The following is a 25,972-nucleotide window of genomic DNA, read 5'->3' on the forward strand; positions in this document are numbered from 1 at the left end:
GAAATAGGGTTTGACTAATTTATTAGAGTTCTTTGAAGAAGTAGCAAGCAAGGTGGATAAAGGGGAACATGTAGATGCGGTGTACTTGGATTTCCAAAAGGCATTTAATAAGGTGCCACATCAAAGGTTACTACACAAAATAAGAGCTCATTGTGTAGAAGCTAACATATTAGCATGGGTAGAGGATTGGTTAGCTAACAGGAAACAGAGAGTAAAGATAAATTTGTTAATTTTCAGGTTGGCAAGCTGTAACTAGTACCACAGGGATCAACGCTGGGGCCTCAACTGCACCCCTTTAAGATTGTACCATTTAATTTATATTGTTGTCCTCATTCTTCCAATCAAAGTGAATCATTTCACATTTCTCTGAATTAAATTTTATCTGCCATGTGTCTGCCCATTTCAGTCTATGTCCTCCTGAGGTCTGTTACAATCCTCCTCTTTACTGCATTCCTGAGTTTCTGGTCATCTGTAAACTTTGAAATCATGCTTCCTGTACCCAAATACATCAAAAAAAGCAGTGGTCCCAAAACCCTTCAGGGACACCACTTCACACTTTCCGCAAATCTGAAATGCAGCTGTTCACCACTACTTTGCTTTCTGTCCCTTAGTCAATTTCTTCAGCCACTGCCTCTTTGATCCCATGGGCTTCAATTTTGCTAACAAGTCCTAACAAGTACTTTATCAAATACCTATTAAAAGTCTACGTATACATCAGCCAGACTACCCGCTTCAACCCTCTCCATTATTTCAAAGAACTCAATCAAGTTAGTCAAATATGATTTGCCTTTAAATCAGTGCTGACTTTCATTTGTTAATCCATTTTTATCAAATGCCAATTCATCTCGTCCCAGATTAAAGTCTCTAACAGTATCCCCACCAATAACTTTCGGCTGACTGGCCTGTAGTTGGTGGATTCCTCCACTGTCTTTTTTTTGATTGGGGTGAAGCAATCTTCCAATTTTCTGGCACCACTCCAGTACCCAAGGAGGACTGGAAGATTGTACCCACAACCTCCACCCTTATTTCCTTTAGCAACCAAAGGTACATCCCATCCGGACCGAGTAACTTTTCTATGTCGAGTGCTGCCAACCCTTTTAGTACCTCCTCTTTGCCTATTTTTATTCTGTCTAATTTCTCTACTACCTCCTCCTTTACTGTGACATTTGCATTCTTTAGTGAAGACAAATGTAAAATACTAATTTTAGTATCTCGACCATGCAAGAAGATCTTTTTGGTCTGTAATTGCTCTACCCTAACTATATACAAGTTTATAAAAAACTTTTGGGTTCCCTTTTATGTTACCCATTAATCTATTTTCATATACTTTCTTTGCCCTTATTTTCCTTTTCAGTTCTCCCCTGTACTTTTTATATTCAGCTTGGTTCTCTAATGAATTATGAATCCAGCATTTATCATAAGCCTCCTATTCCAGTTTCATTTTAATCTCTATTTTTAGTCATCCAGGGAGTTTTAACTTTGAATGCCCTTCCTTCCCCTCCTTTGTGGCAATGTGTACTCTCCACCTGATCCATTGCCTCCATGAAGGCCTGCCATTGTTCATTCACTGTTTTACCTGCCAATCTTCGATTCCAATCCACCTAGGCCAGATCCCTTTTCAACCCACTGAAATTAGTCCTCTTCTAGGTGAGTATTTTCACTTTTAATTTTTCCTTGCCATTTTCCACAACTACTCTAAACCTATCACAACTCTATTGTGATCACTGTTTCCCCAAATGCTGTCCCACTGAAGCATGTTCCACATGCCTCACTTCATTCCTTCCTCGTTGCGCTAGAAACACACAGATCAAGAAAGTTCTCTTGTACACATTTCAGGAATTCTTTCCCCTTTACACTGTCATTTTCCCAGTCTATATTAGGATAACTGCAGTTTTCCACCATCACTATTCTGTAGTTCTTGCATCTTTCTACAATTTGCACCTCAATTTCCTTCCCACTATTTGGTGGCATATACTATACACCCGGCAGCTTAACAGCACCCCTATTCTAACCAAACAGAATCCATCTTTGAACCCTCAGCTGCATCATCCCTTTCTAGTGCTGTATCATTTTCTGTCAATATTGCCATCCCCCTCATTTTTCCTTCCCAATCTTTGAAGAATATATTGTAGCCAGGAATATAAAATGCCCATTCCTCCCCATGTTTGGTCTCTGTTATTGCCACTAAATCATAATCCCAAATGGTTGTGTTTGCCTGTCTTATTTACCACGTTCCAAGTATTAATGCACATGCAGTCCAAAACCATCCTAGTCTGCCTCACATTTCCCCACTGTCTATTCCTTCTCATTTCTGAACTACTTTTTATTCTAATGCTGTCTTTCTCTCCCAATTCACTGTGCACCTCGAACCTCCTCTCTAATGCTTCAACCTGGTGCCCCTTGTCCTGCCAAATTAGTTTAAACCCTCCCCCACAGCATGAGTTAACCTCCTTTGGAGGAGATTGGTCCTAGCTCTGTGGAGACACAACCTATCCATTTTGTACAGGTGCCTCCTACCCCATAACTGGTCCTAATGACCCAGCAATCTGAAGCCCTTCCTCCTGCACCATTTCTCCAGCCACGTGTTAACTTGTCTTATCTTACTATTGCTCACTAGCACGGGGCACTGGGACTACCTTTGAGGTCCTGCTCTTTAACTTCATCCCTAGTTCTTGAAACTCTGGGGGAAAAATTAGTTTGTGAAGTGCTGCTTCAAGCAGCGCTACGCAGGCTTACAGCAATTCCTGGGGGGCTGGCAGTGATATGGGAGGGTACTGTGTGGTTCACGGCACTACATGAACACATTTTCCCAGTCTGTATTTTGTCAACTCTCCTGCAAAGCACCTTGTGACCTTTTATTACATCGGAGGCACTGTATAAACAAGTTGTTGCATTTTAAAAGGTTATCCCCCTTAGATCTAATTAATTACTGATTATTTATATATTTGCTTATTTACTGGAGCCCCTTGGTTTAAATTTCTTAGCACCTCATTCTCACTATCTAATTCTTTTCATCGCTCTTTTTCTCAAGCCACTCCATTTAGCAGATTCACCCAATTCTCACCAAGCTGTGTGTTTAAAGCTCAAAAGTATTAACAAGTGGCTATAAACAGTACTGCGAAGGAATTCATAGTGCATTTACCTCTTTTAATCCTATACCATAAGTCTGTGGTTCACAGTTCTCTCTTAGTTTGAACTGTTTGTACAACTGCTTGGCAAGGTGTCCATGGCAACCCTCACCAAATATTGTCACTTTGGCATGAAGTTCCATTCCTCTTTCAAATGTGTCCTTTGTGAAAATGTGAAGAAAATCATTTCAATTATTGTCTTTGGAATATTGTCAATTGCATCTTATGAAGCAAACACAAGAAAAGTGGTCAGAGTACAGATGTTTCTTCAATTCACTGAACAAAAGGAACCAGCTTTACAGCTCAATCCGTAACACCAATGACACTTTATTGAATCTTATTCAAATGTTCGCCTTTTGAATTAATAAAACACATTTTTAAAATGTAAGATATGTAAATAAAAATGAGGGGGCTGAAAAAATAAAGGCTCAAAATCCATACCTACCTGGTTCAGTTGTACTGGAAAGGACCGTTGCAGCTTGTAGACTAACTTAGTTCATAAGAGATACGGTGCAACACACACCTAAAATACCTGGACGAAGTTAGACATTTTCCAGTTGAAGAATGTGAAACATGAATTGTCCTCTGTTGCACTAAGATTTTAAGCTTCTTGTAGTTTAATTTAAAAAAATATGAAATTTGAATGAAAGTGTCACTTAGTTAAAAATAAATTGGTTCAATATGAGTTTGAGAGTATCTCAACTTGACAGCATTCGACGAGTTATGGCATGGAGGAGCCCTAGCTCAACTGAGATCAATGAGGGGTCAAGTCATACCTGTGTTTGTGGGATTGTGCATTCCCAGAAGTTCCTCTAGGGAGAATCTTCAGCCCAACCATTTTCAACAGCTTCATCAATGACTTTCCATCATAATATCAAGAAAAGGGTTGTTCACTGACTATTCTACACTGACAACTCCTCCAATAATTTTGACCTACAGCATGACTTGGATAACATTTAGACTTGAGCTGTCAAGTGCTATGTAATGATCATCTCCAACTAAGAAAGACCCAACCACCAATCCCCACCACCCCCAACCTTCAATGGCACGACCATCAGCAAGTCTCCACCAACAACATTCTGAGAGTCCCACTGAGTAGAAGCTTAACTGGACCAGTCATTTCAAAAACATAGCTACAAAAGCAGGGCATAGGCTCTGTACTTACTCAGATGAGTGGCTCACCTCCTGACACCTCAAAGCCTCTCAATATTCTACAAATCTCAAGTCAGGAGTGTGATGGATTCACTACTCACCTGGATGTGGGCAGCTGCAGCAATACCCAGGAACACCACCACCCAGGACAAAGCAATCCACTTGATAGGCACTTCTGCAATTAAACTCAATATCCACCCCCCCACCACTGATGTACTCTCACTGCAGCATGTTCCATCTACAGCATGGTTGTACAACATGGGGCCTATGGGCCAGAATCCGGCCCTCTAAAAGGTTTCTATCCGGCACTTCGGGGACAGGTAAAGGTTTGTTAAGACCTCATTCCTAGACAACATGGCTATGCCCAGTGGAGAGGCAGAATTCACAGCCTGCCTCTACATTTACGGTGAGTGCACAGACTAGGGAGTGAGGAGCGGAGAGCGGGGCGTGAGAGACACATACAAAAACAAAGTGGAGAGAGACAGACAGAGACAGAGGGAGCACGGGGGTGGTGGGCAGGAGGCGAGAGAGAGAGAGAGAGAGAGAGAGGGGTGAGAAATAGATATGTGAAGGGGATGGAGAGAGAGAGCAACAGACAGACAGATGGAGGAAAGGAGGGGGTGGGGGAAGAGAGAGAGGGGGGGGGGAAAGAGAGAGAGATAGAGAGAGAGAGATAGAGAGAGAGACTGAGACTCCTGACTGTTGGACATCTAACCAGAATACTCTGCATTGCTACATCAAGTATGCAGGCAGAGAATGAATACTTATGCAAGCAAAAACACTGCCAGTATACTGTATCAGTATTCAACATAGTGACGAGAAACTAAGTCAATAAATTCATCTTCTCATTTAACGCTTCTTCACAAAAATGCACGTTTGTTGTTGCTTTAACAGTAAGATCAACTTTTCATGTTTTATCTTTCCGAAATTTTTTCACAAGCCCCCTACGTAAGACAAAAATTGTAATGTGGTCCCCGCACACAAAATGTTTGGACACCCCTGATCTACAGTATGCATTGCAGTAACTCATCATGCTTACTTCAAGAGCACTTCTCAAATGCACAACCTTTACCACCAAGAGCACAAGATTCTGGAAATACATTACCTCCATGTTATACATCATTCATAACTAGATACCAATTTACATAACAGTGTGACTTGGGTCAAAAATCTTGGAATTGCCTAACCAAAACCATCAGCACAAGAACTGCATTGGTTCAAGGGGCTCACCACCACCTTCTCAGGGTAGCTAGTGATAAGCAATTTAAAAAATGTAGGTTTTGACAGCATCAGCCATATCCCAAGAACAAATTTTAAAAATGAGTTGCATATGGATAAAAAAAACCTTTGGAAGAAAAGGCATATTTGTATTCGCAAAAAATATCTAAAATAAAATACATTCATCCTTTGATCAATAGCATTAATAGGTATATAATTCAAAAACCCTACCTTTGGTGATCCATCTTTATGAATACCAACATCATTGGTAGAAATTCCTTTAATACTCCCATCTTCATGGAATAAAATCTAGATTGTTTAAAAAAAAATTGAACTTTGTTACTACTGCAATGATTTAAATCAGTGGAACATAAAACAGTCGAAGATGATACAAGTCAGCAGTGATTGGCAAAGCATTTCTTAATGGGTATTAATCTCATTGGAGTTTGAATTTCTTTGGCAAGCAGGTTGCAGACTCTGCATAGATCAGGAAATGTTCTGTAACAATTATTTGTAAAGATATCCTGCAGCAATAAAAAAAACATTACTTGTGAATCAATGATATGCTTTGTTTTATTCACATATTTCAATGCACCTTTCAAGATGTTCTATGTCTACCCTTCTATTGACTGAATAATCTAGCCTGTGCAACATCAAAAGCAGGACTGACCAAAATCAGCAATGATGCATGAAATTTAGCTCAGTAGTATTGCAAAGATCCATTGAAACATTCTAACAAAATAAAATCTTTTTATTATATATTAGTGGTAGAAAAATAATTAAAATAAAAACAATCAGGGAAATGGATGCAGGAAATATTGTTCACTTTCACGACAGTCGTGTTTGGGCAGTTTGAATGGTCAATTAGGAAAACTTCCCAACAAACCAGTCCTTATGACACAGAACTTCCCCAGTGGCTCTCTGGATAAATGCACGTATGGCATGATAGCAAACTATACAACCCTGGAAAATCCTCTATGGAACAGATTTAAAACACAATTTTCAAATAGCAATACAGTGTTTTAGACCTGAATCATTATTCACCTCAGAAGCTGCATACCCTGGGTACAATTCCACACCAAGTTCTTCTGCCTGTTCACCTAACCATCTCACCAGGTGACCCAAACGAACAACATAATTTCCATGATTCTTCATGGGAAGACCTGCACAGAAACCAGAAGTGGGTGACAATGCAGACTTTTATGAGAAAAGTTGGTTTTAGATGCATGCATTGAAGGTAGTGAACTATGAGATGCTGATCTAAGCAGTATCTTAGCTGTACTGGCCCTGTCTGCAGATCAAGTCTTTTTATGATGTTACAGGATATCTGACTGAGGAATACATATTCCTGCAATTCACAGTACATGCAACATAAAATAAAAATTCCCGACTACAACTCTGCAAATTGACAAGCAAGAGAGTTACAAACAGAATATATTCACCATACCTGGTAACAATGGAACAGGAATTCTGTACTTCTCTGTTAAAATACCAAATACATCTTCCTTTACTGGAGTGTGCAGTGGAGCCTGTTACATATATATACACACACACACACACATTATTACATTTCAAATATAAACAAGTTTTGATTCAATTCTAGAAATAAAATCCCTAGAAAATTTGATTACAATTGAGATTCTGAGGTAAATCTGGGCCAATTAATAACCCCCGAATCAACTTAGTTTTGGACCCAAATGCCAAAATAGGTTCAGATTCATTTAGTAACACACTGTACTTGTTTGAATTTAATGGGGACTGTTGTCAAGTATTGAAAATTCAGCTAAGGAGGAAAAATTTAATTCCTTGATCTGGCTGACCAATTGTTTAAAAAAAATCTCTTAACACTGTTAAGTCACTATTTGTTATCTGGGATTCCACTAGTGCAAATTGTTTTAGGTAAGTAGTCCAGCAATCTCTTCAAGTACAAAGCTATTAGCTAAGCTTTATGCATAGTAGATAGCTCCATAAAAATGATATATAGCTTACTGTAGCATTTGCTCGCACTGCTAAGTTGCCAACAGAAAACCACTGATTACCATATTGTATTCATCTTATAATATTTGTGTATAGTTAGCAAATTAAATAAAAAGTGTTGCAGATAAATCCATTAGAGGGACATTTTCTCCAATTCCTCCTAAAGTGCTCACTTCAATGAACCAGAAATCAGTTCATCAAAAATATGTTCCTCCAAGAGAAGGCAAGCAAAGTAAATAAAAAAAATTGCATTTTATATAGTGCATTTCACAATCTTAGGAGAGCCCAAAGCATTTTACAGCTTTTTTGAAGTGAGGTCACTGTTGTAATGCTTGGAAATGTGGCAGCCAATTTGCATAAGGCAAGGTCCCACAAACAGCCTCAAAATAATGACCAATATGTTTTAGAGGCATTGCTTGAAAGATAAATATAGGCTAGGGCAATAGGGAGAACTTCCCTGCTCTTCTTCAAGATAGCGCCATGGGATCTTTTACATCCACCTAAGAGGGCAGACTCAATACTGCACTGCAGTGTCAGCCAGGATATTGTGCTGCAGTCTCTGGAGCAGGACTGTGAAAGTTCTAAGAATGAGAAGTTATCAGAAGTTTTAAGATTAGAATAACAAAATCAAAAATCTGTTACTTTACCCCTTGTCACAGTCATATTTTTCCAGTGACAAAAATACTGTCACTACTGCCAAAGGGGAATTGCTACCCCACCTCATTATGTTACAAAAATACCTTTTGTCTTTTATATATTAGATAGAATTGTATTACCACAAGCTCCAAATTGCATTTTTCTCCCCAATAAGGTGTTTTTGGAGAAAAACACTTCACATTCAACATAAAACTATTTTTCTCACCCCTCTGTCTTTCCAATCTGGGAACAACTCCTTCAGAGCTTTTGGTTCTAGGCAGGCCCCTGAAAGGATATGTCCACCAATCTGTGCAGCTTTCTCCACCAAACATACACGTAGTTCCTTGTCATGTCTATCAGCCAGCTGTTTAAGGCGGATTGCTGCAGACAGGCCAGCAGGTCCTCCACCTACTATCACCACATCAGCTTCATCTGCAAACCGCTCCATATTGACCCCTTGAAATAGGATGAAAATGTGAATCTATCATATGAATTACTTTGAAGGTTCAGCCACATTTGATCATATTAAACAGGAGGAAACAGACAATTTAAGGATTTTCCAAAAATATATTGTTATGACCAGTGAGAAAGGAGTCTAGGGTTCCCTCTCAGCCTTCTTACCGTAAGAGGGTTTAATTTTTAACACAGTGCTTTTAGCTCCCCCTTGGTGAATCCTTGTCCACTGCTTTCCAATTATAAAGGCAAAGAAACCAGACAAACAGGTTTTCTTAGGTTTAAAGAAGAAAGGTCGAACTTCATTAAACTTAAACTCTAATTCCGTTAACGCCTACGGATACACGATGTGGTCACGCTAGCATGCAAACGCGATAAACACACATGCAGATAGAGACAGAAAAGAGCAGTAGAAATAAAGTGGAAAAGTTTGAGGCAATATCTGAAGATGGTTTTGGTTACTATTCTTTGAGCTCGCTGCAGAGTCCTTGATTGTAGGTAGGGGCTTTTCATTGGGGCCCAGTATTCTTCTTAAACCTCATTCGATGTAGGAGACTTTTCTCTCTTGAGGTTCACATCTTCAGAGGATTTGGAGTTCCGTGAGAAAGATGGGAGCAAACAGGAGAGGCTGTGGCGAGCCAGCCAGGAGAGGTCTTTTCAGTCCAGGAGCAAACAGTCTCGCTCTCAAACTGTCTGTGCAATTCAGAAAAACTCAGCATGCCCAACAGGTTAGTCATGTGACTAGCTGGTTTGCCTACATCTGTTTGTGGATTCTGCCATCTTAGCAGTCATCCTGGAATGTGAGCTTCCTCACCTTCAATGTCTGGTGATCAAAGTCCATTGTGGGTTGAATATGTCAGGGAATGGTCTTTTGTCTCCACAAGGACTGTCCGTTAGTATGTAAAATTTTTTTTCCAGCCACGGCTGATCTGTTTAACAACTCATTTCCTCGCTCCAGCAACAGTTAAAAATCAATGTTCATGTGACAAAATTAATATGCCTCATTCTTGGCAGGTTGCGGTCTGCATGACAATACAACTATCAGATATATAGCAATAGTCACTTTGGGATGTATCCAAGATATAAATATGATATAAATGCAAGTGGCTTTTTTCTATACAAAAGCACAACTATCCAAATAAGTGCAGCAAAATGTTTAGTACAATTATAGCAATATATGAAATGAAATGCAGGATACTTCAAATTGCAAGAAATCAAGCAGTAATATGTGATACAACACTATTTGAAGAACACAATCCATCTGAGTGCACCGTAATGGACAGAAAAAGGATGGAGAAGTATGTTACAGTTTTTCTACCCTTTTGCTTCGAGAATAGGTGTTCCTGGGGCAATGCACAGCAAAATCAATCCCATTTTCTATTACAAGCCCCAAAAGAGAAAAAAAATGGACAATTACCTGGTTTATATTTCTCTTACCCTGCTTTCTTCTATTTCTGCATCTGCTCAGCCAACTCCAATTGGCTAGGACTTTTCAAATCTCCTCCTCCTTCCTTCAACCAGGCCTTCTAATCACCTGTATTTTGACAGTGCCCTTAAACATGCCTGACCGCTTATCATAACTCTGCTCTCACTCCCCTAACATATCGCTTTCTCCCTTCTTCCCATGTTCCATCCCAAATAGGCTTCATAATAGCAGACAATTTTCTGCCAAATACGTGATCCCATGACTGAGCATATTTTCCCCTCACCTTCCCTCCTTCTAGACAGACTATTTCCTTTAGTATAGGTTTATTTGTTCACCATCTTAACTTCCAGATGTCCTACTTCAGGTAATTTCCTGTGCAGCTCATTCACTTCCTCGCACAGCAGAGTCCAGAATCGCAAATATTTTCATATGAGACAGTAGTTTAAGTGTACTTCCGCTAATCTGCTAAACTATATTTACTGCTCATCATGTGTTCTATATATTAGGAAGACAATATACAAATTGGTTTGGGTGCTTTGCTGATCAACCCTATCTACAACTATGATTCAGGCCCCTGTGTAGTTTACCACTATAACTCTTCCAATTTCTATTCTTACTTAGGCCTTTTACATGGTTTCAGTAAAGATCATAAAATTAAGAAACTTATTTCATCCTTCTCTTGCAAACAATGTAGTTCTCTGGTCTGAACTTGGATTTTAGCAACTTCAGACCTCAACTATGTATGTCTTCTGCTTTTTAGAAGCTGAAGTGCATTGGCCCAATAGTAGATGGGGAGGGGAATGAAGAAGAACGGAGACAGACTCACATTGCATGCCGTCAAAAAACAATTCTGGCAAGGGACAGCATTAATGGTTTTGCCTGGTTTCTTCTCTTTTCAGGTGTTTGTGCATCTGCTCTGTTTCCAGCATTTTTTGTTCTTTTAGATTCCCCACATACTTCTTTCCCATTTTCCTTGCCCTATAACTTGCTGTCTTTAACAATTGTTAACCACTTTTGTGTCTTCTTTCTGGATCACAGATAATCCACCAGTTTTCATTTTTATTGCATTCTAGCTTTTCAAAGTTTTTCAATCCATTATTTCTCATCTTCTCTCCCCTAGTGTTCAATTAAAGGGCTCACTAATCTTCTAATTCTGACAATATGCTAATCAATTTTTTTTTACAGATGCCGATATACTTTCAGAATTTTCTCTTTTTCTTATTTCAGATTCCTAACATTTGGAGATACTCTGTGAAATATGTTCTGAATTCTTAAGTATATTCATTATGGATAATTTAATTTAAATGCCAGTTATGAGTAAGATGCAGATGTACATCATTAAAATCTACTGAGCCAACAATGACAGTTTCTTCTTTAAATATTCGTTAATGTAAAGATTTTGTGTCTAGCACACATTTTTATCTTTGCTACATGTTGCTGTTTGGCTCAATGCAAAATAAAACTGAAGGTAGGAATGCACATCAAAAAAGTCAGGAGAGAGGCTGGAAAATTTCTAAGGATTATTGAAAACAACTATCCTCGAATGACATATCAGAAGCACCCATTCATACCAAAAAGATGAACCAATCAACTTTTCAACATAATTTTTCAGAGATATTTTCATGTCATTTCAGTGCTAAAAGAGAGGAGGGAGAGAGAAATAAAAACAAGGGGACCCATTTCAAATATGACAAATATTACAGCAGACAGAACCAATACTCTATGTTCAATTTACAATAAACTTTCTCAGTTGAAAACTCAAATCGTGGCTATTAGCATTTCTGTTAGAAGTGTTAGGACTGGATTGCAGAAAATTGCGGCCACCCTGCACGGGAGCTGCGTGCCGCGATTACACGATGTGCGGCACTCACTTGTCTTCGCACGCGCAATACAATATCTTAAGTGACCACCCACCATGTAATCATGGTGGCGCGGCTCCCGTGTGGGGCAGCTGTCATTTTCTGCATCTGCCACCACTCCCAGCAGCAGGACAACAAATTCCAGCTCAAAATATCAAAGGTGGAACCAATTACAAAGCAGTTAAAAACTTAAAATCCAATACAGCTAGACTTGAGAAAATCCCCTTTCCCAAATGCCCCTTCCTAAAGTCAGGTCAGGTCCATACCCTCCTCTCTACTCATTGGTAGCACGCACATTGGTCGGAAAAGGGATAGGCAATATCGGCTAAATGGTACAGTTCTACAAAGTGTACAAGGGCAGAAGGACCTTGGTGTGGGGAAGGTGGGGGGCGGGGTGGTTCATAGAAACATAGAATGGTTACAGCACAGAAGGAGGCCATTCGGCACAACTAGAGGATTGCATCCAGTTCTGGTCACCACACTTTAGGAAGGACGTGGCAGTCTTTGAGAGGGTGCAGAGGAGATTTACCAGAATGGTTCCAGGGCTGAAGGATTTTAGCTGCAAGGTTAGCTTGGAGAAGCTGGGGTTGTTCTCCTTGGAGCAAAGGAGATTGAAGGGAAGTTTGATAGAGGTGTACAAGATTATGGCAGGTTTAGACAAGATAAATAAAATCTGTTTCTATTAGCAGGTGATGTAAAGACTACAGGACATAGATTTAAGGTTTTGGGCAAGAGATGCAGGGAGGATGTGAGGAATAACTTTTTTTATGCAACGAGTGCTAATGACCTGGAACTCACTGCTAACAAGGGTGGTGGAAGCGGAGATGAAGACTCATCTCAAAAGGAAATTGGATGGGCACTTAAGGGAAATAAACTTACAGGGCTATGGGGACAGAACCGGGGAATGGGACTGATTGGATTGCTCAGTAGAAAGCCGGCATGGATGTGATGGGCTGAACGGCCTCCTCCTGTGCCTTTACGACTCTTTGGACTGAATTTTATCAGCCTGTCACAGGTCCTGGCAGCGGGACTAGATGAGGGCGGCGTTGCCATTTGTCAAGTGTGTGGCCAACAGACCACCATTTGAATGCAGGAGGAGCGGGGCCTGTCCAATTGGAGGACAGAAGCAGGCAGCAAGACCCCAAAGGCGCCATCAGTGGAGATGAACACAGGTGCTAGTGCCATATTTAAAGCGCTATCAGTCTTGCATAACCTGCTGCTTCACTAAGTGACTTTGCTGCTGATCCCCCTGGCTACAGTCCCTGTGCTTGTGTGCTGCTGTCCCCCGCCCACCCCCAGTCGGCATCCCTGTGCTGCTGACCGCCGCCCCCCACCCCCCGGCTGGAGTCCCTGTGCTGCTTATCACCCCACCGGCTGGAATCCCCGTGTTGCTGATCCCCCTCCTGGCTGGAGTCACTGTGCTGCTGATTCCCAACCCCCCGGCTGGAGATCCTGTGCTGCTGTGCTGTTGACCAAGGCCTCATAAGGCCAGGAGCTGACCCGAAGCCAAGAGGGACCATGTCAAATGGAAGACACCGGGCAGCCCACTGTTCAGCGGTGAAGCCCTGCGGATTCCCTTTCAGGCTATTGGCAAGGAGCTGAGGCAACAGTAGATAATGTCAGGTGCATGGCTGCATCGCAAAGACAGCCAGTCTTTTGTCCTAGCTTGCCCCTTACATGTCCCTTGAGAGCAGACATGAAGAGGGGGCATCCAGGAGCCCCATCAGGGACATAGGGCTGCCACCGGAACAAGTGTTCTAATGGTCTCTGTGGGAAGACTAACAGTGTCTCTCTTTCTGCTCGTAGGAGAAAATGGTCCACAACACTAGGGAAAGGGAGAAGACTGAAGGTGGGATACCGGACATCTGAGAACTGACCCTGGCGGAGGAGACGGCCCTGGGTGGCTGATCCATAGTAGATGGAGAGACTGCAGCGTCCACCCTAGAGAGTGAGGAGGCATTGTGATGTCATGTGTCGACCACTGGCCTTCTAGAAAACCACATCACGCATTTTTGGCATGGGCACATCCATGTAGCAGTAGCCTTAAATGTTCATGCAGGTCATGGCACCTCTGAGGGGAGATCGTCTGCTGTCGCCACTGGAATCTCATCACCAGGAGGAGGAAGAATTCTCAGAGGGTGCACCATCACACCAGCGTAGATACTTCCACCTTGGTGGGTATACTCTTGGGGTTTGATGCAGAGCACCATACATGCTTCCCGGCAGCTGCCAGAGGCCATAACTGGTGAGACCACTGACAGTTGGAGGACTGTAGGACGCCAGGCCAATGCTGAGCCCCAGCTGACGACAAGCCTCTGGTGTCAGCAGCATAGAACATGCTGGAGTTGCAGAGAGGGGTAAGGGAACAACTGGTGGAGTTGCCAGAGGCTATGTGCAGATGATGGAGGAGTCCAGCCATGCCATGAGTGCTGCCATGTCTCAGGTGTGCAAGCACATGGCTTCCTCCAAAAAAAGAGGTTGGCAACCCTCCTGGAGAGCCAGATCTCTGAGATGTGTGCAAACCTGCATACACTCACCTTGGCCATGAGTTTAAGAAAGCAGTGGCAAGGCGAGAGGGGGATAAGGCACCTGGTGTCTTCTCCAGGTCCTCGTCCGTCTATGGTCAACAGGCTGGTTTAAGTGATCCATGAAAGGGAGAAGAGGCTGACCTCCACATCTGGGGGCTCCCCTCAAGGCACTCCGAGTACAGACAGTGGCTCCTCAGCCCCTCTGCCAGTGACCCCAGCTGCAGTAGCTGCAACGACTGAGGAGGCTCCAGCACTTGCGTAGGAGCCCATCAGCCAGCCAGGGCCCTGCAGGCCTCCGGCAGCTTGAGGATGCCCACCAAACTCATCCCAGGCCATGGGGCAGCGTGTTCAGCAGCTTGCCTCCACCTCCACTGCCAGAAAGGGTGGGGGAAGCTTCGTAGAAGCTTGCGGAAGCGTGAGAAGAGCACCTAGATGCACTTGGGGTTTCTTGGGTATGTGCAACTTGGTCTTGTTATTGGGTATTGTTGAGAATCTCTCATGCTTTCCCTGCTGCTGTGTCAGATGCCACCTCCACGCATGCTTCTTCAATGGACTGCCAGTGCAGGGGCAGGCTGTGCCTAGGAACTCTCTCAGTTTTGTATATGTGCCTGGTGAGCCAGCACACAAGGCGGAGGAGTGTGATAAGAAAGAGAACACACGCGAAATACAAATGAGGTGAGTCTTAATCGAGTTTCCTTGAAACAGGCATCATGGTGGAAACCTGATGTGTATGAGATTGTCCCGAGCCTCCCTTGCATGTCTCTCAATGGCCCTTGGCTCAACAGGAGCTTCAACATCCCATGCTGCTTGCTCGACATCGTCCTCCACATCCTCCTTGTTGGATGAGGAATGGCGATCAATCATATCCTCGAGGCAAGGCTTCTCCCATCTGCAATGCTAGATTGTGCTGAGCATAGCAGACCACCGGGATACAAAAGACCCTTGGTGGAGTATACTGCAAGGCTCCACCAGATCGATCGAGGCACCAGAATCTCATCTTCAGCGGCCCAATGTCCTGCTCGATGGTCATTCGGGTGGATTTGTGACAGATATTGTACCTCTGCTCTGCTGCAGTGTGAGGATTCCTCATAGGTGCCAGTAGCCATGTCTTCAATGGGTAGCCCTTGTCCTTGAGAATTCATACCTGAAGGCGAGCAGGGGGCCGGAAAAGCTGTGCACCTGGGACGGCTGAGGTACTTAAGATGTTGTGGCTGCTTCCCGGGAAGTGGGCACAAACTTGCAGGAAACTTTCGGTGGTCGCAGACTAGTTGAACATTGATTAGATGGAATCCCGCCTGCTGATCAAGGCCACTTGCTACTCTGTGGGAACCATGATGGCCACATGTGTGCACTCAATGACACCTGTGGAAAACCAGCGATGGTGCCAAATCCGATGGCCCTCTCCACCTGACCGTCAGGGTCAGTCTGATACTGCACAGTTGCTGGCCATCTTGAAAAGGGCATTGGTCACCTCCTTGATGCTGCTGCGGGCTGCTGCCTGGGACTCCCCACAAGTCGCCAGTGGATCCCTGCAAACAGCTGTAGGTGTAAAAGTGATCTTCAGGCCCAGGGACACAGGATGTCCATCAAAGCCCATGGATCACAGTTCATCCGGCAGCATGGTGCATAAGTCAGTGACCGCTTCCCAGGAGAGCCGCAGTCTGCACTGACACTGCCTCTTGAACATCTGGAGGTAACTGAGGCATGTCTGGTACACACTCTGCCGCGGAAGGCTGCTGTGGCTCCCCTAGTCGACCTTCACCAGCTTGCTGAGCTGCCGCCTGGCCCCGCCTCCCTCTAAGCAGCACAGGGATCTATAAAGATTGGGTGTATGAAATTCATTTCAGCTGGCTGCTCCCCCTCCTGTGCACTGTTCCTGGAGAGATGACCTTGCCTTTGGAGCCTTCCCCTTGCCAATTCCCTCTGATAATAGGTTAATGCCCCTCTGTGCCACATTTGCCTCGAGGGCTGCACCCCCTCTGTCTCCGCCCACTCTTGCCTCGAGGGTTGCACCCTTCCCTCTGCGCCCAGCCCGACCTCAAGGGGAATGCCTGAGCGGTTAGTCAGTCATCATGATAAAGGACCAACATGTAGATTCCCAGCGGATGCTGGAAATCTGAAATAAAAACAAGAAATGCTGAAAACAAGAATGTGGCCTTGTCCAATCTACATCTTCTCCTTTGTTATCTCTTGCCCCACCCCCAGCTCACTTGCTTATAACCTTTGACATTTCTAATATTTGCTAGTTCCGAAGAAGGGTCACTGACCCGAAAAGTTAACTCTGCTTCTCTTTCCACAGATGCTGCCAGACCTGCTGAGCGGTTCCAGCATTTCTTGTTTTTATTTTATAGAGATTCCCAAAACTTTGTGAAATTGTTAGAGATGGATGCATTTCCCTACAAGAGAAACATTCTGAATCCCCTGAAGAGAAAGAGAAAGATCCTTATCGGCTGGAATCTTCTGTGATCGTTAGCTTGAAGGACAGATTTCATGTCACAGAATTCAGGTGGACGTTCTCTGAGAGTGTCATAAAATACAACAAGGCACATTTGTAATATACCATCTATAATACTGAGTATTGTAATTTTAAAGTTTCAATAGCATTAGACTATTCTGGATTATAGAAGGCTTGTCTGAGGCTAAAAATAAACACTGTTAGACACTGTTTAGACAGAAAGTGAGTTGTGTCCTTTTTGTTTTTATAAATCAAGAAATTTATTTATTTAGAAATACAGCACTGAAACAGGCCCTTCGGCCCACTGAGTCTGTGCCGACCATCAACTACCCATTTATACTAATTCTACACTAATCCCATATTCCTACCGCATCCCCACCTGTCCCCATATTCCCCTACCATCTACCTATACTAGGGGCAATTTACAATGGCCAATTTACCTATCAACCTGCAAGACTTTGGCTGTGGGAGAAAACCGGAGCACCCAGCGAAAACCCACGCGGTCACAGGGAGAACTTGCAAACTCCACACAGGCAGTACCCAGTCGCTGGAGTTGTGAGGCTGCGGTGCTAACCACTGCGCCGCAGGGAAATATATCTTCCCACTATATTAGACTGTGTATTGTATTTCAGTGGGATGCCCATTTAGTCTGATGGTCCTAAGGAGATAAATCATGTGGTGGCAAGTGATATGTTGCTGTAGCCAATGTACAGAAACAGAGTTCGCTATTGCCATCTCTTTCATGGTATCATTTGTTCATATTGTTCACATTTGTCCGTGTGGAAATGCAGCAAGACTTGGGACAGTACCCAGGCTTGGGCTGATAAGTGGCAAGTCACATTTATGCCACACAAGTGCCAGGCAATGACCATCTCCAGCAAGACAGAATCTAACCATCTCCCCTTGACATTCAATGACATTAACATCGCTGAATCCCCCACTATCAACATCCTAGGGGCTACCATTGACCAGAAACTGAACTGGAGTAGCCATATAAATACCGTGGCTACAAGAGCAGGTCAGAGGCTAGGAATCCTGCAGCAAGTAACTCACCTCCTGACTCCCCAAAGCCTGTCCACCATCTACAAGGCACAAGTCAGGAGTGTGATGGAATACTCTCCACTTGCCTGGATGGGTGCAGCTCCAACAACACTCAAGAAGCTCGACACCATCCAGGACAAAGCACCCCATCTACAAACATTCACTCCCTCCACCACTGACGCACAGTGGCAGCAGTGTGTACCATCTACAAGATGCATGGCAGCAATGCACCAAGGCTCCTTAGACAGCACCTTCTAAACCCGCGACCTCTACCAACTAGAAGGACAAGGGCAGCAAATGCATGGGAACACCACCACCTGCAAGTTCCCCTCCAAGTCTCACCATCCTGACTTGGAACTATATCGCCGTTCCTTCACTGTCGCTGGGTCAAAATCCTGGAACTCCCTTCCTAACAGCACTGTGAGTGTACCCACCCCACATGGATTGCAGCGGTTCAAGAAGGCAGCTCACCCCCACCTTCTCAAGGACAATTAGGGATGGGCAATAAATGATGGCCCGGCCAGCAATGCCCAAATCCCATGAATGAATTTAAAAAAAACATGTTGGGCACAGAAAGATGTATTTTGAATTATAGGGATAAAATGGTCATCTTTCAGATGTTACTGCTGACAGCGAACCTGAGGAAATTTCCAGTATAAAAACACAACAGCTGCGGCAGTTACCTTCCCATCGTGAATCTTTATCCCGAGGATAGACTGTGTAGTGCGTAGTGATACGGGAAACTGAAGAGGATGAAACACATCTTCTAGCACACACTCTTTTCAAAGAATGTAGACACCTGTGAACTGTAGATGAAACGCATGTTAAAATACAGATTTTTAACAAATACATTCTATATAATCGTTTTAAAATATTGCACTCCTCCACACAGCTACTAACTGACCAAGAATGTCAAGTAAGGAATAAAAACAAGAAATGCTGGAAATACCCAGCAGGTCTGGCAGCATCTGTGGAGAGCGAAGCAGAGTTAACATTTCAGGTCAGTGACCTTTCATCAGAACTGACAAATATTAGAAATGCAAAAGGTTTTAAGCAAGTAAAGCGGGGGTGGGGAAGAGATAACAAAGGAGATGTTGCTAGGACAGGGTCAGAGAGACTAACTGACCAGAAGGTCATGGAACAAAGGCAAACGATATGTTGTGCTGAAAGACAAAGCGTTAGTACAGAGAGAGTGTGAATTGACTGTAAAGCACAAAGCACGCCAAGCACAAACATTAAAAAAACCAAAACAGTGGGCAGGCACAGTAGAAACAAACTAAAAAAACTAAAACAACCAAATAAAAAAGGAAAAATAAAAAAAAATAACTAAACATAAAAAGGGGAGCTTGTCATGCTCTGAAATTATTCAACTCAATGTTCAGTCCGGCAGGCTGTAGCGTGCCTAATCGGTAAATGAGGTGCTGTTCCTCGAGCTTGCGTTGATGCTGGAACACTGCAGCAATCCCAGGACAGAGAGCAGCAGGGGGGGTGGGTGGGTGTTGAAATGGCCAGCAACCGGAAGCTCGGGGGTCACGCTTACGGACTGAGTGGAGGTGTTGCACAAAGAGGTCACCCAATCTGCGTTTGGTCTCCCCAATGTAGAGGATACCACATTGTGAGCAGCGAATACAGTACACTACATTAAAAGTACAAGTACATCGCTGCTTCACCTGAAAGTAGTGTTTGGGACCTTGGATAGTGAGGAGAGAGAAGGTAAATGGGCAGGTATTATACTTCCTGCGATTGCAGGGGAAGGTGCTGTGGGAAGGGGTCGAGGTGGTGGGGGTAATGGAGGAGTGAACGAGGGTGTAACGGAGGGAACGATCCCTTCGGAATGCTGACAGGGGAAGGGAGGGGAAGATGCGTTTGGTAGTGGCATCACGCTGGATGTGGCAGAAGTGGCGGAGGATGATCCTTTGGATCTGGAGGCTGGTGGGGTGGAAAGTGAGGACAAGGGTTACCCGGTCGCGGTTCTGGGAGGGAGAAGGGATGAGGGTAGAGGTGCGGGAAATGGGACGGTGACGGTTGACAGCCCTGTCAACCACAGTGGGGGGGGGGAATCCTCCGTTGAGGAAAAAGGAAGACATCAGAAGGACTGTCGTGGCAGGTAGCATCATCTTTACTTCTGTATTAATGTCAAGTAAGGAATCTGGGTTTGGTGTCAAATTACAATCCAAATTATACCTACACTTCGGAAGTCATACTGACCTAAAAAGGTTGCTTACCCTTTCTCTGAGTCCACCTCCAGGTCTCACTTACAGTTATACTTTTTTTTTTAAACACAAGAGTTGAGAATTATGTGCTGGCTTGTCAGAAAGTTCTGGAGATGAGGCATTCTGCCAAATGACTTTGGCAGTCTGCTCAGGGAACCCGACAGGATCCACCATCTCCTTTTCCTATAGGGCCTCGAGGACATTCCGTGCAGACCACTGCCTGATGGATTGGTGGTCAAAGGTGTTTTTCGCAGAAACTTTTCCATGAAGGATAGGTGGTACAGCATGGTCCAACTGGATGAAGATTTACGTGGCAATGTGACCAGACCCATCCTTCACAACACCGGGGACAGACAGAACCTCAGCACGTAGTGGTACTTGGTGTTTGCATATTGGGGCTCTACGCAAAGCTTGATGCAACCGTGCACGAAGGTAGTCATCAGGATGAGGGCGACGTTGGGTACATTTTTCCAACCCTTATTCAGAGGTTAGAACATCGCGTCCCTCCGGACCCGGTCCATTTTGGATCTCCAGATAAAGTGGAAAATGGCTCAGGTGACCAGCACGGCACAGGAGTGGGGTATGGGCCAGACCTGCGCCCCATACAGCAACAATGTGAGCGCCTCACACGTGATGACCAGGTTCTTACCCACAAATGGAGAGAGAGATCGCTGCTCCCACATGCTCAGTTTATGGTGTGCCCTGGCTCCTTCCAGGTTTTGGTGCATGTCCCGGCCCTTCCAAACCATATCCTCAGCACCTTCGGGTAGTCTGACCTGATGGTGAAGGGGACAAAGGATCGGTCGGCTCAGTTCCCAAAGAACATGGCCTCACTCTTGCCGTTGTTAACTTTGGCTCCTGAGGCGAGTTTGAACTGTTCACAGATGCTGATCAGTCTGCGAACAGACAGCAGATCAGAGCAGAAGACAGCGACATGACCCATATACAGGGAGGCTTTGACCCGAGTGCCTCCGCTGCCTGGGATTGTCACCCTTCTTATGCCCACATCCTTCCTAATGGACTCAGCAAAAGGCTCGATACAGCAAACAAACAAGACAGGGGAGAGAGGACAGCCCTCTCTGACTCCAGATTGGATTGGGAAACTCTCTGATTGCCACCCATTGATTGAGACTACGCTACTGATGTTTGTGTATAGTAGTTGGATCCAATTGCAGATTCCCTCCCCAAACCCTATTTTGGAGAGCACGCCCATCATGTAGGTGTACGATATCTTGTCAAAAGCCTTCTCCTGGTCCAAGCTGATGAGGCAGGTGTCCAGCCTCCTGTCCTGTACATAGGCGATCGTTTCCCTGATTCGCACGGTGAGAAGGGCCCTCCCCATCAGACCCTTCCTGCACACCCGGAGTCTCACCCCCTCCGCACGCTGCATCAAAGGTGGCTGTGGTAGGAAAGAGATGGTTGCTCACCTCCTTCTGGAATGCGTCTTTGCAAAGGAGGTGTGGAAAGAGGTACAGTGGTTTTTGTTGAGGTTCATCCCAAGCAACTCTGTAACACAGGAGTCTGTGCTCGACGGGCTGTCCCAGAGACGCACACCGAGATAAAAATCAACTGCTGCTGGAGGACCATCAATTCGGTGAGAGACGCTCTTTGGTCTGCCCGAAACTTGCTGGTCTTCCAGTGCAAAGAGTCGTCCACGACAGAGTGTTGCAGACTGGCACATTCCAAGGTCCAGGACTATGTGCTGAAGGATGCACTAAAGCTTGGGGCAGCCACTGCAAAAGCTCAATGGGAAAAGACCACAGTGTAAGGTCCTCCCGCCAGAGTGAATCGAGGGGCTGGACCCATGGAAAACCACGTGGGCTGTGTACACCAAATATGGTTTTGCTGTAAAATGTACATTGTATGTAAAATGGAATGGAAGGGTTGTGAGGCAACTCATTCCTGTATTGAAGAAAACTGTTTCCCTTTGCACTTTCTGGAGTGTCAACTTGGTGCTATTTTAAACTGTTTTGTAATGCATTCTTTAGATTTCTATGAATAAAGTATATTTTTGGGAAAAAAAATTATGTGCTGGGGGATGCGCTAAAGCTTGGGACAGCCACCGCAAAGGCTCAACGGGGAAAGGTCACTGTGTAAGGTCCTCCTGCCATAGTATACCGAGGGTCTGGAACAGTGTAAAACCCCTCAGGGTCTATGCACCAAAATATGTTTCTGCTGTGTAATGCAAATGTTCATTGCATGTAAAATGGAATGGTAAGAGTTGTGAGGGAACTCACGCTCTGTATCGAAGGAATCCGATCTCTACTGCACTTTCTAAAATGTCAAGTTTGAACTGTTTTGTAATTTAACAGATTTTTATAAAATGTCAAGTTTGAACTGTTTTGTAATTTAACAGATTTTTATAAAATGTTTATTTTTGTAATAAAAAAAAGTTGAAAACAGCAAAGCCGCTCTGGAAGGAGATGCAGTGTTTTTTGTCACATTTCATCGCTAGCAGCTCCGTAACGCAGGACTCTGTACTCTACAGACTGTTCCCAGGAACGCACACTGAAATGAACATCAACTCCTGCTGGAGGACCATCAACTTGGTGAAAGTCGCACACCGGTCTGCCTGAAACTTGCTGGTCTTCTAGTGCAAAGAGTTGTCCAAGACCGAGTGTTGCAGACTGGCACATTCCAAGGTTCATGAGAGATGCACTAAAGCTTGGGGTAGCCACCACAAACTCTCAATGAGGGAAGGCCACTGTGGAAGGTCCTCCCACCATAGTATACCAAAGGAATGGAACCTGTGTAAAACCCCTCGGGCTATATGCACCAGAGAATGTTCTTGGTTTGTAATGCAAATGCATACTGTATATAAAATGGAATTGCAAGAGTAGTGAGGCACCTCACGTTCTGTATCAAAAGAAACTGATTTTTATGAACTATCCAATTTGAATGTTTTTTTAATGTATTTTTACAAGTTTTTAATGAATAAAGTATATTTTTGGAAAAAAGTTCAGAACAGTAATACAAAATGAAAATTTCTTCAACACGGGCATAAACATCTGTAACTGAGGTTTAACTGCAGTCATTTTTCATTCAAAAACATTTTCTTTTAAGACTTTATATCAGAAGACACCTTTCGTTTTCTCCTCGCCCTCCCCCACCCCATTCAGTGGCACTGGGCATTACTGCATTAACATACCAAAACACATCAATTTGTTTTTTCCCCACATGAACCACAAACACGTTAGCAGTCCTTGTAAATTCAAGGCACACTCCAAGTAAAATATCAATATTCTTGGTAATTCAGTAATTTACTTCCAAGTACAAATAAAATGCAGGGTGGCCAGTTCCAGTTTCACGGGAGTACAAAAAAGTTTTGGATTTGTTTAAAATCTACATCATGAAAATAAAAACATTTAATTGTTCTTGAACTTGCTGTTGAATTGAACAGACGCCACCTAGCATTCAATCTTAACTGCAATTCTGCTAACCTAAAAGTCAGACAGTAGCATTAACCTTTGACACACTTCCAACCACAGCAGTGTGACAACAAACAAGCTCTTTGCATTCCAAAGTTCATCAAATATGTGGATGTTATGACATGTACGTTATAAAAATACTGCCTTAGTTATGATTCAAATGACAGTTTACTTTATTGTAACTTCCAAACCATGAGACATGTATTTTTATACTACAGTGTGAGCAGTAGATATTGCCTAACACAATTTTTGCTAATTTTACGGTTGGGCAGATCATTCACATTGGCTGTATATGACATCCTCAACCTTTGCCCTACATTCAGGCATTAGGAAGAGACGCACTGAAGACAACCTTTGAAAGGGATGATGTAGTTGAGGGGTCAAAAGATACAATCTATTTTGGCTAGAATTAAGGAACATCAGAAAAGTTTTAACACTACTGGGTGTATATAAGCCACCAAAGTGGGAAGGAGACAGAGGAGCAAATTTACAGACAAATTGCAGAAAGACACATTAACTATAGGGTAGTGAAAATGGGGGACCCTCAATTATCCTAGTAGAGACTGGGATAGTAACAGTATAAAGGGGCAAAGAGGGAGAGGAATTTCTGAAATGTTTTTGAGTATTTTTGTGATCAGTATGTTTCCAGCCCAACGAGGAAGGAAGCAGTGCTTTGAATTCTGGAGAACGAAGTGGGACAAATGGAGCATGTTTCAGTGACAGTGCATTTGGGGACAGTAATCAGAATATCAGCTTTAGAATAGTTATGGACAAGTACAAGGAACAATGAAGCATAAAAATACTTAACCTGAAGTTGGCTAACTTCAGCGAGTTAGAAAAAGGATCTGGCTCAGGTGAACTAGTCAGCAAAACATAACTGAATAATGGGAGGCCTTTAAATAGGAGATAGCTCGGGTACAAAGTAGATACGTTCCCAAGAGGGGTAAATGAAGGGCATCCAAAGCTACAGCTCCTAGGATGACTAAAGATATGAAAATTAAAATGAAATAGAAAAATGATGTTTATGACAAATGTAAGATTGATAATACAGTACAGAACCAAAATGAAGTCTGAAAATATAGAGGAGGTATAAAAAAAAGGGGGCAAAGAGAGAGTATGAGAATAGATTAGCAGCTTACATAAAAAGGGACCCAAAAGTCTATTTTACAAACAGTAAAACTGTAGTTAGTCAAAGGAACAGTGAGGCCGATTAGGGACCAAAAAGGAGATCTTCTTGTGGAGGCAGAGGTACTAAATGAGTATTTAGCATTTGTCTTCAGTAAAGAGGGTGCTGCTAATGTAGAAGGAGGGTAAGGAGTGGCGATATTGGATAGGGTAAAAATTGATAAAGAGGAGTTACTTAAAAGGGTGATAGTCCTCAAAGTAGAAATGTCAGCCGGCCCAGATCGGATGCATCATAGATTACTGGGGGACGCAAGGCAGGAAGCTGCAGAGACTTTGACCACAACCTTCCAATCCTCCTTAGATATGGAATGGTGCCAGAGGACTGCCAATGTTACACTCCTGTTCAAAAAAAGAGAGGGGGGGTAAATCCAGCAACTACAGGTCAGTCAGCCTGTGGAGGTAATAATCTGGCACAAAATTAATTGGTACTTGTAGAAATATGGGCTAATTAATGAAAGTCAGCATGGATATGTTAAAGGCAAATCCTGTTCAACTCATTCAATCGAGTTCTTTGATAAAGTACGCAGGGCATAATTTCAACAATTTCTGATGACACGAAACTCAAATGCAACAGTGAGGAGGATAGTAACAAACTTCAGGATATAAACAGACTGGTAAAATGGGCAGACACATGTAAATGAAATTTAACGCAAAGAAGTGTGAAGTGATATATTTTGGTAGAAATGAGGAAAAGCAATATGAACGAAATGAAACAGAAACACCTAGGGGTGTATGAACATAAAGTTTTGAAGGTGGCAGAACAAATCGAGAATGTTTAAAAAAAAGCATATGGGATCCTTGGCTTAATTACTGTATGTATAGAGTAAAAAACAAGGTAGTTACGATAAACCTATGTAAAACAATGCTTAGGCCACAGCTGGAGTATTGTGTTCAATCTGGACACCACACTTTAGGAAGAATGTCAATGCCTTGGAGAGCTTGTGGAAGAGATTTATCAGAATGGTACTGGGGTGAGGGACTTCTGTTGTGTGGAGAGACTGGAGAAGCTGGTACTGTTTTCCTTCAAGCAGAGAAGATTTAGAGATTTGATAGAGATGTTCAAAACATGAGTAGTTTTAATTGAGTAAATGAGGAGAAACTGCTTCCAATGGCAGAAGAATCGGTAACCAGAGGGTACAGCTATAAGATGATTGGTAATTGAATAAAAGACAACGTGAGGAGATTTGCTTAGAGTGGTTAAATCATCTGGTCTGGATGACTTGTATCACAGGTTTGTAAAAGAACTGGGAGTGGAGATAGTGGAAGGGCTTGT

At 43.3% G+C, this 25,972-nt stretch overlaps 1 protein-coding gene across 1 annotated transcript in view; it reads right to left on the reverse strand.

Annotated features, from left to right (window-relative positions):
* etfdh (electron transfer flavoprotein dehydrogenase) overlaps window positions 1-25,972 on the reverse strand; it is a 46,865-nt gene that overhangs the window by 16,921 nt on the left and 3,972 nt on the right. Inside the window, exons 2-7 of the mRNA XM_068041974.1 lie at window positions 18,557-18,679; window positions 8,338-8,567; window positions 6,946-7,027; window positions 6,543-6,661; window positions 5,730-5,807; window positions 3,143-3,289 (exon numbers count right to left, since the gene is read on the reverse strand). Of these exons, the coding sequence (XP_067898075.1) occupies window positions 3,143-3,289; window positions 5,730-5,807; window positions 6,543-6,661; window positions 6,946-7,027; window positions 8,338-8,567; window positions 18,557-18,679 (779 nt within the window). The remainder of the gene's footprint in view (window positions 1-3,142; window positions 3,290-5,729; window positions 5,808-6,542; window positions 6,662-6,945; window positions 7,028-8,337; window positions 8,568-18,556; window positions 18,680-25,972) is intronic.

The sequence above is a fragment of the Heterodontus francisci genome, chromosome 1 (assembly GCF_036365525.1).
Source record: "Heterodontus francisci isolate sHetFra1 chromosome 1, sHetFra1.hap1, whole genome shotgun sequence".
Classification (NCBI taxonomy): Eukaryota; Metazoa; Chordata; class Chondrichthyes; order Heterodontiformes; family Heterodontidae; genus Heterodontus; species Heterodontus francisci.